At 33.0% G+C, this 13,404-nt stretch overlaps 1 protein-coding gene across 1 annotated transcript; it reads left to right on the forward strand.

Annotated features, from left to right (window-relative positions):
• The first annotated feature begins 6,148 nt into the window (after nucleotides 1–6,148).
• LOC112790173 (serine/threonine-protein kinase VPS15) lies at nucleotides 6,149–13,163 on the forward strand. Its single transcript, XM_025832440.3, has 10 exons — nucleotides 6,149–6,574; nucleotides 6,662–6,830; nucleotides 6,923–7,083; nucleotides 7,616–7,695; nucleotides 8,327–8,432; nucleotides 8,567–8,743; nucleotides 8,838–11,756; nucleotides 12,056–12,303; nucleotides 12,381–12,480; nucleotides 12,807–13,163. The coding sequence occupies exons 1-10, from the start codon at nucleotides 6,302–6,304 to the stop codon at nucleotides 12,981–12,983; spliced, it is 4,410 nt and encodes a 1,469-aa protein (XP_025688225.1). The 5' UTR covers nucleotides 6,149–6,301; the 3' UTR covers nucleotides 12,984–13,163.
• Nucleotides 13,164–13,404: the final 241 nt, after the last annotated feature.

The following is a 13,404-nucleotide window of genomic DNA, read 5'->3' on the forward strand; positions in this document are numbered from 1 at the left end:
ATTAATTCTCTAATACAGTCATGCTTATTTATTAACTAAATCAAGTAATCAACCTTCTTATCCTTATATCCTCACATGTCATATCCTTCTCGTACAAATCCGATCCACTTCAGCTTCATCTTAATTTGTGATACATCAACATAGTACATAGTAACATTCTCGTTTATGCATAGTATATTAGCTTTAGGGGTCATGTAAACCAATGCTGCCAAACTCATATTGCTGACTTGCTGTGTTAACATCCAATTAGAATATGCCAACTGGCAAGGGTTGAATAGTCTGCTAAGGAAACCAAGCAGGCACCATACGATATGACAAAGAGATCGAGCTAGCTACCCAACATTTATTTTGGTGTTAAATTTATTGAATTTACTTTATAGAATAAATATCAAATACTCAAAATTTATTAGTTTTTGTATTTTTTAAATTAAATATTGATTATTTAATATTTTGACAAATTAAGTATCCAATAACACTAGAACAAGTACCATGAACAATTCTTCAAATAAACAGAGCCTTCTTACAAAAGTGATGGAATGATGTTTATCGTGCTCATTCACTTTTTATATAAGGTCAAAGCTTAGTTTCAAAAATGTAACTAGGTTTAATTTGTATGGACGGAGAAAAATTCAACTACCCTAGTTGCTTAACTTATATTTTTTTCCATTAGATTACTTTTTTACAAAAATTTTGCTCCAGTATATCTAAGGATAACCATAATATGTGGCACCTTTCTTAGTTCAAATTTGAAGATTACGTTTTCAGAAATAATAACATTGATTTGGAATATATAGTTTTAAATTTTGGAGGTATAGTTTTTTTATTATTCTGTGTAAATTTTTTGTTAGTTAATTATAAATATTACAAGAAAAAAAAATAAAAAATGATATTTTCTCAACTTACATTCAACAACTCTTTATCATTCTCTTAATCTCTAATTTCAATTATGCTAATGAATTAAATTACTTTGTTTAGAAATCACCTCTGTTAATTATTTAGGCATTCGCATTACACTCCTCGTCAATTGGGGTGAAAAACGTTTTTGTATTTGAAACCAATATTGTGTTTTGTCATGGGTTTAAGAAGCAAAACAGAGTATATGAGGGGCCAGTGCTAATCTGACGCCTCAAAAATATATTAAACAAGTTAAGTCGGTGACTCAGGATATGGCTGTCTCCAATTTTTAGTCCTTATCCTCTGCCTATCCCCTAATAACAAGCGTGCCACAAGCTATACTTACCATTACAAAATGTAATGTGATGTACCACCGTCTACATACATTTATTATTCATTTTTTAAATAAATAAATAAAAAAGTCTATCTTGTCCTACAATTCATACCTAAGTAATATAAAAACACCCAACCATGCTGTTATCCAAATCTCCATTGGTTGTCTTTTCTTTTGTATATACAATACAAGACAACACCAATGTTGTTACTATGAGGAATGATTGCCATATCATATCTTTTGTAATCAAGTGATCTTAAATTCTTAATTCGTCCCCCTAGCTCCTGTGTTCCATATATAGTTACCATAAAAGCACCATCTTACTTCCTTCTTCTTCTTTATGATCATGGATGGTAACAATAATAACTGGGTTGTTAAGGATGGTGATCACGATGATGATATATGTGACGCTTCAATATCCACGGGATCCATCTCATCAGAAGCTTCAATGAACTCCGCGTGTTCATCTTCTTCATCAGATGATGAGTTGGCTGAGGATGCATCGTCCTCGTCATCGTCATCGAATTCAAACGGCCCTCTATACAAGCTATCAGAACTCATGAACCATCTTCCAATAAAGTAAGCCATTTCCTTCATGCATATGAATGCCCTTTTAATTAACTTGGATTCTAGTTGCTAACTTCTAACTAATTTAAAATTAAAATTATATCTGATACAAATGTATGTGTGTGCAGGAGAGGGTTGTCCATGTTTTACCAAGGGAAAGCAGAATCTTTCACTTGTTTAGAGAGGGTGCAGAGCATAGAAAATCTTGCTAAGAAAGAAAATGGTAGCAGCGGTTACAGAAACAGAAAAAGAATAATGAAATGGAGAGGCTTGGATACTAGTAACAGAAGAATGATGAGAATATCATCTTCGTACACTAGTCCCAAGGCAAAAATATCAAAGAAGCCACCTTCAAGGGGATCTTCTTTTGCTTCTCTAGTAACTAATAAACAGAGACTAAGTATTAGTAGTAGTAGTTCTCTCCTTGGAGCATCTACGCGTTCTTATGTACACAAGAATTAATTTGAAATCCATTATATTATTGACCTGGATTTTGAATTCCGCCATTTTATTTTTAATAATACTAGGAAACCAAAAAAATCAACTAAATATAATTTAAAATTTTTATGTGAATTGTATTTATATTAAGTATTAGATGTTTTTTTTTTTATAAATTTGATGGTATTAAATCTGTTTTCTGTCTTTTATGATAATGTTAAGGAATTAATATGGTTTCAACAAAAAATCAGTTAAATATTTTTGGATGAATTTAAAATTTTTATGTGAATGGTGTTTATACTAGGTATTAGAATATTTTTTTTTTTAAATTAGATGGTTCTAAATCTGTTTTTTAATTTATCATGTTTTAGGTATTTAAAGAGAAAATAAAAGTAAAGAGACAGTGATTCACGTTACAATGATACTGAACGTATTTTCTCTTAATTTAAATATGGTAAAATATTTAATAATTAATATTTTAAATCATAAATAAATAAAATTAATTATTATATTTATAATTAATTAAATTATTTTATTTTTGATTGATTTTGAAGTTGTTCCATATATTTTTCCTTTTATTTTTTGGGTCTACAATCCTCAATTTTATTGCTTGGCTATTTATGATGTTCTAGTCTTAGCTAATCGTTATTTCCTTGCTTTTCGACGTGAATTATTGGTGTTTTATTTCAGTAGTATGATTCCCGTGATTGTTGAGAAAAAGTAGATGAAAAAGGGGCCGAGCTGCGAATTTGTTTCACCGGATTGTTGAGAAATCAGAACGCGATTGGTTTGCATTTTATTTTTTGCTTTTATTTTTTTATTTTAATAAAAACACGAAATAAAAATAGAAATAAAATTTTATTATTGTTAGTACTTTATTTTTTTTATAAAATTTAAAAAATAAAAATAAAAAGTAAAAACATAAACTAAATGCATCCTAATATTTTTATAGCCAATTGTTTTTTCAAAAGAATTTTTTTTAACCCATATTTATTAAAATATAATATCTAAGATGTATTTGCTGCAACATTAATTAAATTTAATCCTTCAAATGGTTGTGTAAGCATATACCGTAAATTTGTTATGATGTGTAACACGGTTCTTTATTTTGGTTTTTCTTAATTTTCTATTTAATATGTTAAAAATTAATTCTCTGCAGATTTAAATTTATTTAAGAATTTGTCTTTTTTTTTTTTAAGTTAAGAATAAAATTTGAACTTGCGATTTATGAAAATATATCATTGGAGTTATAGTTTATTGGTTTATTTAAGAATTTGTTATTAGTTAATAAATTGCTTTATACATAAGACGGATTAATTAGACAATAAATTAATCACTCAACCAACTTAAATTAATTCTATGTTTTTTATTAGTTACTTATACATTTTTTTATAAATATGCTAAAATAAACGGATAAATTTGTGCTTGTTTCAAGAAAAATATAGTAAAATTGTTCAAAGGATAAATAACTATTTTTTATCATAAAAAATTTGAATACTGATAAAATTAACCATAAAAAATTAAAATTAATATCATATTTAACAAAAATTAGTTTTGTTTGAAAAAAAATAATAAATTGATATTTTTTGTTAACTCCATTAAAAAATTAGTTAAAATATTTAAATTACCTCAATCTATCAATCATACTACAGATTCATATAATTTTGTATCAAAAGCGCATTTAAGTTGGTCTAATACCATGTAATTTCGTATCTAAATTCCTCTCTGTGTGTGTTTGTTCTTCAACATTCTTTGTTGACACTATTTTCTTTCTCTGTTTGCATTTTGATTGTTTTTTCGAACCATGTTTTCTACTTTAATGTTTTTACTGTTTCTTTTCTTTTAACTTGTTCATACTTTTTATTTGCTGGAAATAGGAAATTCTTTTTTTTAATTATTTGTTAGTTTCTGAAGCAGTAACAATTAGAAAAAGTATTAAAAAGAAAGTTATTGGAGAAAAGGGATGCAGAGATAAAGATTAATAATAGTAGTGTCAAATATGAAAGTAAAAGAGGTACAACATAATAAAAAAAAGGGTAATTTGGGTATTTTAATTAATTTTTTAAGAAAACCAACAAAAAATTAATGATTAGTTATTTTAATATTTTATGGTCAATTTTGTTAGTATCTGAATTTTTTATAGTCAGAAATGATTATTTATTGTTTTACTCGTTTTTTTTGTCGACTTTGACCGATAGTATCAAAATGAGTTTGTAGTAAAATTTCATTTGGAAAGTAGATATGACTTCTCTTTCAAAAGAATGAACTCGACCCAAAATTTATTTAATTAGCATCTTTGTTAGATCAATAGTTTACAAAATTTCAATCGATGAACTTAATGCAAAAGAACTCGATAATAATATGAAATAACTAATAAAATTAACAATAATGAAATGAAGAAATGAATGATAAAATAAATTTTAACAAAAGAAATCATAAAACAAATGAAAAGAAAGAAAAAATACAGAAAAAAATGAAAAAAAAGAAAAGAAAAGTGATAACATACAACACTCACATGCACGCACACTCAATTTTTTCGTACCTCAGTCTAACTAAAAATTTTGTAGAGTTTTAGTGTGGTTTAGAGTAGGTTACAATGCATGCCTATGTTAATTTTAATTTTCTTATTCATAAAGACAATGCTTGCTGGTTATTCTTTTTTCTTTTCATATTCGTCCTTCACCTTGTTCTCCAAAATTTGTACCATATTCCCCATTCTTAGTTTGAGAGTCACGTCAAAAAATTTGATGCTCAAGTTAAAGTAATTGCTACTTAACATTTTTCATATACTGTCTTTGACTTCGACTCTCTCCATAATCGACTTAGTTTTCAGTCGATGCTCATTTTAGTCGAGGAACTCATTTTTAATAACCACATTTTACTCTTGTTCAATTTATAGAAAGATAGAAGGTAAATAACAAAAGTGCAAATATTTGTAAAACAATCGTGCTATATTTACATTAAAATCAGTTATTAGTATAAAATATATATTAAAATACAACATATTAAAATGAATTAAATAACACATGTATTTATGTGGCCAATTTTAATGATTACTTTTCATAGTTATTAAAATTGGACTGAACTGGTTGATTCGACTGAAAAACCAGTGAATTGAACCTCTAATCGGTTCAGTCCAATCTCAAGCTCAAGCTCGCAGAAAGTTGAAAACCAGTTAGAATCGATTAAAATCGGTCTAACCGAATTGTTCATGTGAAAATTTTAAAATTGATGAAAATGTAATTTGAACTCAGATCCTCTTATTACCACATGCTCCTTTTGTCACGAAGTTATGTTGTTCTTTATTATTTTTATACTAATTATTAATTATATAGTAAAAACATATAATAATTTTATTAGATATTATCTTAATTTTATACTCACTTATATTTAAATATATTTTTATTATTCATAATTATTAATATAAATGTATATAGTATATAATAATATAATAAATATAAAATAATTAATAAATTATTAAAATAAAAAGTAGTTATTTTAATATAAAAAATAAAATTAAAAAATTATTATAAAAAATACTAAAATTTTATATTATTTACAAATAATCGAATTTTAATTTATTGATTATAATTTATTGAGATTTGATTATTCTTAAATATATTAATGAAGATATATATTTTAAATTTTAATTTTAAATTTTTTATTATTTTATATTTTATATTTTTTATTTATATGAGATCAATTTTATTAATTTAATCAATAACTTATGAATTAAATCAATAAATTAATGAACTAATAATTTAACTAGTTTAATTACTAGTTCGATTTTCTATATTAATTATTTTTATTTGTAAACATATTTAAATTAGAATTTGTTTATAGAACCAAAAGTCAAAATCAAATTTCATGATGACAAAAAGGTATAATATAATATTTGCTTGAGTTGTGTGTGATGTGATGATTGGATTTGGATCCACTCAAACCGAAACTGAAAAAAACGGCTTCGTAGAAATCAGCTGAGAACGAAAGCAAAAGGAACATGATCCCATGTTTCCAAGAAAACGGGATTTGGAAGTTTGAAGAAGAAATAAAAGAAGGCGTTTGAGAATGGGGAACAAGATCGCTCGGACGACGCAGGTGTCGGCGTCGGAGTACTACCTTCACGAGCTGCCGTCGACGTACAATCTGGTGCTGAAGGAGGTGCTCGGACGGGGCCGTTTCTTCAAGTCGATTCAGTGCAAGCACGACGAGGGCCTCCTCCTCGTTAAGGTCTATTTCAAGCGCGGCCATTCCATCGATCTCTCCCCCTACGAACGCCGTCTCTCTCAGATCAAGCACATTTTCCTCTCCATTCACCATCCTCACCTTTGGCCCTTTCAGGTCCCTTCTCTTTTCCATAACTCTCTAACTAGTTACTATTTCTGCCTCAGCGTTTCCTTAACTACACTCTACACTCTCGTCTTTCAGTTTTGGCAAGAAACCGATAAAGCAGCATACCTTCTCAGGCAGTATTTTTTCCATAATTTGCATGATCGACTAAGCACTCGACCTTTTCTCAGTTTCATCGAGAAGAAATGGCTGGCTTTCCAGTTGCTTTTAGCTGTGAAACAGAGCCACCATGAGGGGGTGTGTCATGGTAAGTCTTTGCATTAAGCAATCCCAGCTCCAAAGCACACATGAAAGTAGGTGATATTAAGTGATGATGATGCATTGATTTGCATATTGTAGGTGATATTAAGTGTGAGAATGTGTTGATTACATCTTCGAATTGGCTTTATCTTGCTGACTTCGCATCTTTCAAGCCCACCTACATCCCATATGATGATCCATCAGATTTCTCTTTCTTCTTTGACACTGGTGGAAGAAGGCTCTGTTATCTGGCACCTGAGGTTGGCTCTTTTTCTTTCTATTTCTTGTTCCTACAATTCACATAAATGTCAGATATTACATTGCATGGTTTCAAAATTACTGTAGCACATTGTTGTGCTTTTCTCTTCCTTCTTTTTCTAAAAGATAATAATTTTCGTGTCAGGATGCAACTGGAACTTGTTAGTACGAATTCTCATACTCTGTTTCGTATATTAACAAATTGGTGAATGCTATGGTGACTTTGAGATTGTGCCTAACTTACCAAAAAAAGTAAATAGATAATATTTAATAAATTTTAAATATTTTATTTTTTGCTTTAAATATTTTATTTTTTACCTTTAAAAGAAAGTTAGGCAATTTAGACACCATATTAAAAGGCACCATAGAACTCACCTAACAAATTTGAGCTTCGTTGTTGTTTCGTTCTTGTGTGTGCGTGTGTGTTTCAAGTGAATACTGCAATTAGTGAGGCACAATTTCTATTCTTCTATGCTGTTATATATGCCTTTTCTTAATGGTCACTATTTACCTTGTCTATTTTTTTACTGGCAGAGATTTTATGAACATGGAGGGGAAATGCAGATGCCGCAAGATGCCCCTTTAGAGCCATCCATGGATATATTTGCTGTCGGGTTAGTACCTGTTGGAGTCTTAACACTTTAGCTCTTTGATTATCCCCATTTCAGGCTTCGACTTTTCAAAACACTTTTCTTTGTGTTTCATTTATATGGCAAGTTACTTAAAGCAGTTGTGCTGCCGGGGAAAGGAAAGTTTATTTCCAACTTTCATCTACATTTTTTCCCTCACTTCCTATTATTAAGTGAAAAATAGCATATCAAACTTATTTTTTAAGGGATGCAGCTATTGCACACACACACTGAAAAAGAAGGGCAAGCCCCTAAATTCTGTTGAATTCAGTATTTTGTGACTCTTCGCTACAATACCTTGAAGATCCTAATAGATATATGGGCTTGACTATATTTCCACACACTTGTCTATTGACATTTGGGAAGGTTTTACATAACTAAAAGATTGAGTCAATAATAGTCGAAAAGGAACTCGAGGGGTCTCTGTGAAGTGAAAAAAGAAACGAAAAAAAAGTTGGGTCCTTGCTAATTTATTTATCATAAAAACGTACGTCAACTCTGGATCTATTTTTGTTGAATCAGTGATAATTAATGTTGCATTGTGGTCCGGCTGACTTAATCGCTTCCTTTTGTTTTGTATCTTTTCTAAGGTGCACACATCATTTTACTACTTCAGGTGTGTAATTGCAGAACTTTTTCTCGAGGGACAGCCACTGTTTGAACTGTCCCAACTTCTTGCTTATCGCAGAGGGCAATATGATCCTAGTCAACATCTTGAGAAAGTACTCTCCCTATCTACGAGTGTTATGCCTTGTTCTTTATCTTTATTTGTCCTCCCATTAATATAGTTTTGCCCATGCCTGTACTTCTAACTGCTGCTTTTATATGTTTGATAATGTATTTCCAATTAGTGCAGATACCAGATCCTGGAGTCCGTAAGATGATACAACACATGATTCAGTTAGAACCGGAGTTGCGGCTTTCTGCTGAAAGCTATCTAGAGGAATATGCTGCAGTTGTATTCCCAACATATTTTTCACCTTTTTTTCACGATTTTTTCTGCTGCTGGAGTCCTCTCCAACCTGATATGAGGGTATAGGTCTTTAATAAAATATTTTGGATCAGAGTGATTTAATGCTTCTGGTAACTCATACATCACTTTTTTCTGTTGTGATCAATCTGTCTAGATTTTGTTATGCCAAAGTGCTTTCCAGGAGATATTTAAACAAATGATGAACAACAATAACCATTCATCTGGCCCCCAGCATGTGAAAGGAGATTCACCTAATTCTACATTTCCTGAAAATCTTCAAACTTTGCAATCTTCTGGAGAGCTGCTTCAAGCTATCTCCAATGAATTTCAAGGAACTGATCACCCGTTTCTGAAAAGGATCACTTTGAATGACTTAAGTTCATTGAAGTCTGAAAATGATAATCAATCAGATACATGCGACATGCCCTTTTTACCGTTGTCAAACAATATTATGAAATGCGAAGGCATGGTTTTGATAACTTCTTTGCTCTGTTCCTGCCTGCGCAATGTCAAGTTTCCTCACCTGAGGAGGGCAGCTTTACTCTTGCTGAAGGCTTCTGCCTTATACATTGACGATGAAGACCGTTTGCAGCGTGTTATCCCATACGTGATTGTAATGCTTTCAGATTCAGCTGCGATTGTGCGATGTGCTGCCTTAAAGACTTTGTGTGACATTCTGCCCTTAGTCCAAGACTTCCCTCCAAGCGATGCAAAGATATTTCCTGAGTATATACTTCCAATGCTTTCTATGCTTCCTGATGATCCAGAGGAAAGTGTGAGAATATGTTATTCCAGAAACATAGCTAAGTTGGCAGTAACTGGTTATGGATTCTTGATACGCTCAATAAGGTTAAGAGAGGCAGGCGTCCTTGATGAATTGAACTCACCACGAAAACCATTAATATCCTCTGCTCAGACCCCTGGAAAATTAAAGAGGATAAATACTGATGCGCAACTTGCGCAGTTGAGGAAATCCATAGCAGAAATTGTCCAAGAACTTGTTATGGGTCCAAAGCAAACACCAAATATTAGGCGAGCGCTTCTTCAGGACATTGGTAGACTGGGCTGGTTCTTTGGGAGGAGACAGAGTAACGACTTTCTGTTACCTGTCCTCCCTGCTTTCCTAAATGATCAGGATGAGCAATTAAGGACAGTATTCTATGAAAAGCTGGTTTATGTCTGCTTTCTTGTGGGCCAAACCAGTGTAGAAAAATATCTACTGCCATACATCGAGCAGGCTTTAAGTGACAAAACAGAGGCAGTAATTGTTAAAGCCTTGGATTGCTTGACTATTCTATGCAGAAGTGGGTTCTTCCAGAAGAGGATACTGCTTGAAATGATAGAGCACAGTTTTCCCTTACTAGGTTATCCCAGTGAATGGGTAAAACGATCAGCTGTTTCTTTTATTGCTGCTAGTAGTGAGAGCTTGGGTACAGTAGATTCCTATGTTTTTCTTGCTCCTGTTATACGACCTTTCCTCCATAGACAACCTGTCACACTTGCTTCAGAGCAGGTTCTTTTGTCATGTTTGAAACCTCCTGTCTCAAGACAGGCTTTTTATGAAGTCTTGGAGAACTCTAGGAGTTCAGACATGTTAGATAGACAGAGAAAAATATGGTATGATTCATCATCACAATCTACACTCTGGGAAATAGATTTTCTGAAAAAGGGAATTGAGGGGTTGAACACACTGGACAATTGGGCAGACAAGCAACAAGGTCCTGGGGTTCAACATGCTGTTGGTACTGGCTTCCAACAGCTAGGACTATCAGATTGTGACACAGGTGAGGCAAATTTGAGAGATACAAAGAGCTTTTTACATAGTGCTAGCACTATAGTGGGACATAATGATCTCCGATCTTCGGAGAAGTTACAATTTTCAGGACTTACATCACCATATGGTAGTGGCATAAACAATTTCACATACAAAAGGCCATCAGAAGGGATACCTTTGTACTCTTTCTATGCGGACAGGCAGGGAATGGGAATTCCTCCAGCATCTGATTCTCCAGTGCAAATGAATTCTCCTGGTCGCAGTTCGTCTTCCATGCCTTGGGTTACTTCAGTCAGTAATTCCTTCAATTTGGCTAGTTCAGTTCCAGCACCAAAGTCTGCTTCGGAATCTTTTAGCATTAACAGCGGACCTAAACAGTTCTACCGAGTTGTACATGAGCCAGATGGCAGGGAAAATGAAACATGTGTTAATAGCACATTTCAAGATGCGGGACTGTCTAAAGCTAGTTCAATTTTAATGGAAGATGCAACCGCCCAAACTGATCCGTCAGGATTTTCCTGTCACTCATCCATTCCTGGCTGGAGGCCCCGTGGGGTGTTGGTTGCACATCTCCAGGAGCACAGTTCAGCTGTAAATGAAATAGCTATTTCCAATGATCATAGCTTCTTTGTGAGTGCATCTGATGACTCTACAGTCAAAATCTGGGATTCAAGAAAACTGGAAAAGGACATTGCTTTTAGGTCAAAGCTAACTTATCACCTGGGGGGAAGCCGAGCATTATGTGCAGCAATGCTTTGGGGATCTACGCAAGTAATTGTTGGAGCATCTGATGGACTGATTCATATGTTCTCTATTGATCATATATCTAGAGGTTTGGGAAATGTCGTTGAGAAGTATTCTGGTATTGCTGATATCACTAAAAAGGATATCAAGGAAGCTGCTATACTCAGCCTTTTGAAAAGCCCAGTGGATAATCATACAGTCATGTATAGCACCCAAAACGGTGGTATTCATATGTGGGATACTAGATCAGATTCCAATGTATGGACTCTAAAAGCTATTCCAGAGGAGGGCTATGTTTCTTCTGTAGCCTCAGGGCCTTGTGGTAATTGGATTGTATCAGGGTCATCAAGGGGTGTTCTTACACTTTGGGATCTGAGGTTTCTTATACCTGTGAACTCTTGGCAGTATTCTCCTGCTTGCCCTATAGAAAAAATTTGTCTCTTTCTTCCTCCTCCAAATGGCCCTCCTCCTCCCACTTCTAGGCCTCTTGTTTATGTTGCTGCTGGTTGCAATGAAGTTTCTCTTTGGAATGCGGAGAATGGCACTTGTCACCAGGTAGGTATTAGTTGTCAGTTCTTTTACGGTTGGAGATAATGAGAGCAATATGATTAGAACAATCTCAACCCCGATAAATACGCTATCAAAGTTTAAATATCTGTTTGGCAGGAGAAGATTGTGCGCGTGAACAAAGTTTAAATTCGGCTGGTTTCATACCCATTTTGATACGAACCTATGCCTTCCTTGCTTATAGGCTACGGGCCTACGGCTATCTTAAAATCATATGAAATTGTGATAATATTAATAATTATTATATTCTTATTTCGGTCTTCTACAGTTAACACTTATTTCTCCAGGTATTGAAGTCGGCCAATTATGACAATGATGCAGAATTGTCTGATCGGCCTTGGGCATTGGCCAGACATTCAAGTAAACTAAGTTCTAAATCAAATCATAGAAGAAATATCAATCCCAAGTACAATGTTGATGAACTAAATGAACCTCCTCCTCGTCTTCCTGGTATCCGTTCACTACTTCCTTTGCCAGGGGGTGATTTATTGACTGGGAGCACCGATTTGAAGATACGCCGATGGGATCATTGCAGGTTTTGTGTTGAAATTCACTCTTGTTCGCCCTTTTTGCAGCAATATTCTGATTAAGTATCTGTTTATTTTATTGCAGTCCGAAAAAAAGTTATTGTATTTGTGGCCCAACCTTAAAAGGAGTAGGAAATGATGATTTTTATGAAACAAAATCTAGCTTTGGAGTGCAAGTTGTACAGGTAAATTTTTCCATCCTTTTTGCTCTTTTTTTTCCCTTTTATTGTTGGTATTAATTGCCATGGGTGGGCTACATGATTCATTGGCAAACGAATCAAGAAATTGGACGCATCCAACTCTAGAATACATTTTGCATGGCTGCATTTCTTTTTGTCTTGTCCAATGTATGATAGGACTGCAAATTAAACCACTGGTTGCTGGAAATCTTGATCTTCTATGTTCAATTATGCTTTGTGAACTTTGTTGGATATTGCTTGCTTCACTTTAAACCATCCAGCTTTTTTGGAATACTGCTAACTTGTATTTCACTTTTTATTCTCGTTAACAGGAGACAAAAAAACGCCCACTTACAATAAAGCTAACCGCAAAGGTAGTTCTTGCTGCTGCTGCCACTGATCCTGCGGGTTGCCATCGTGATTCTATCCTTTCTCTGGCTTCTGTAAAGTTAAACCAGAGACTCTTGCTATCAAGTGCTAGAGATGGGGCTATCAAGGTTTGGAAGTAAATTGGTAAAAAGTTCTTAATTTTATGTACATAAGTAGTGTAGATTCCTAGTACAGTAAGTTGTACATCACAAAATATAGGAACTTTGTTGTTTCCAATTTTTTCAAGAGCATAAATTAATAGTTGTAAGAAACTTAACTAAATTTGTAATTATTATATTAGAGAAAAAATCTTACAAATAGATGTGATCCAGGATCCAGCGGTAGTTTTTTGAACTTAAGTTTTCTGGCTACAGTGACGTAAGTTTCTTTCGTCAAAGTACTGCGACTCAAACATATGAAATTAGAAAAATCAAGTACTGCAAGGTGCAAAAAGCAAGCAAGCAAACATGCGGCTGAATTTTTTTTTTATATAGAAATGGGCTTTTTTACTTAAATGCGCATATAAAATACATTAATTTCCAAAATACGCATGGTTTGAAA

This window comes from Arachis hypogaea, chromosome 3 (assembly GCF_003086295.3).
Source record: "Arachis hypogaea cultivar Tifrunner chromosome 3, arahy.Tifrunner.gnm2.J5K5, whole genome shotgun sequence".
NCBI lineage: Eukaryota > Viridiplantae > Streptophyta > Magnoliopsida > Fabales > Fabaceae > Arachis > Arachis hypogaea.

Bases quoted from the DNA above. Each gene is read 5' to 3' on its own strand.
- LOC112790173 (XM_025832440.3), top strand. From the start codon at position 6,302: ATGGGGAACAAGATCGCTCGGACGACGCAGGTGTCGGCGTCGGAGTAC. The intron at 6,575-6,661 runs GTCCCTTCTCTT...CTCGTCTTTCAG, and splicing joins CTCACCTTTGGCCCTTTCAG to TTTTGGCAAGAAACCGATAA. The intron at 7,696-8,326 runs GTTAGTACCTGT...TTACTACTTCAG, and splicing joins ATGGATATATTTGCTGTCGG to GTGTGTAATTGCAGAACTTT.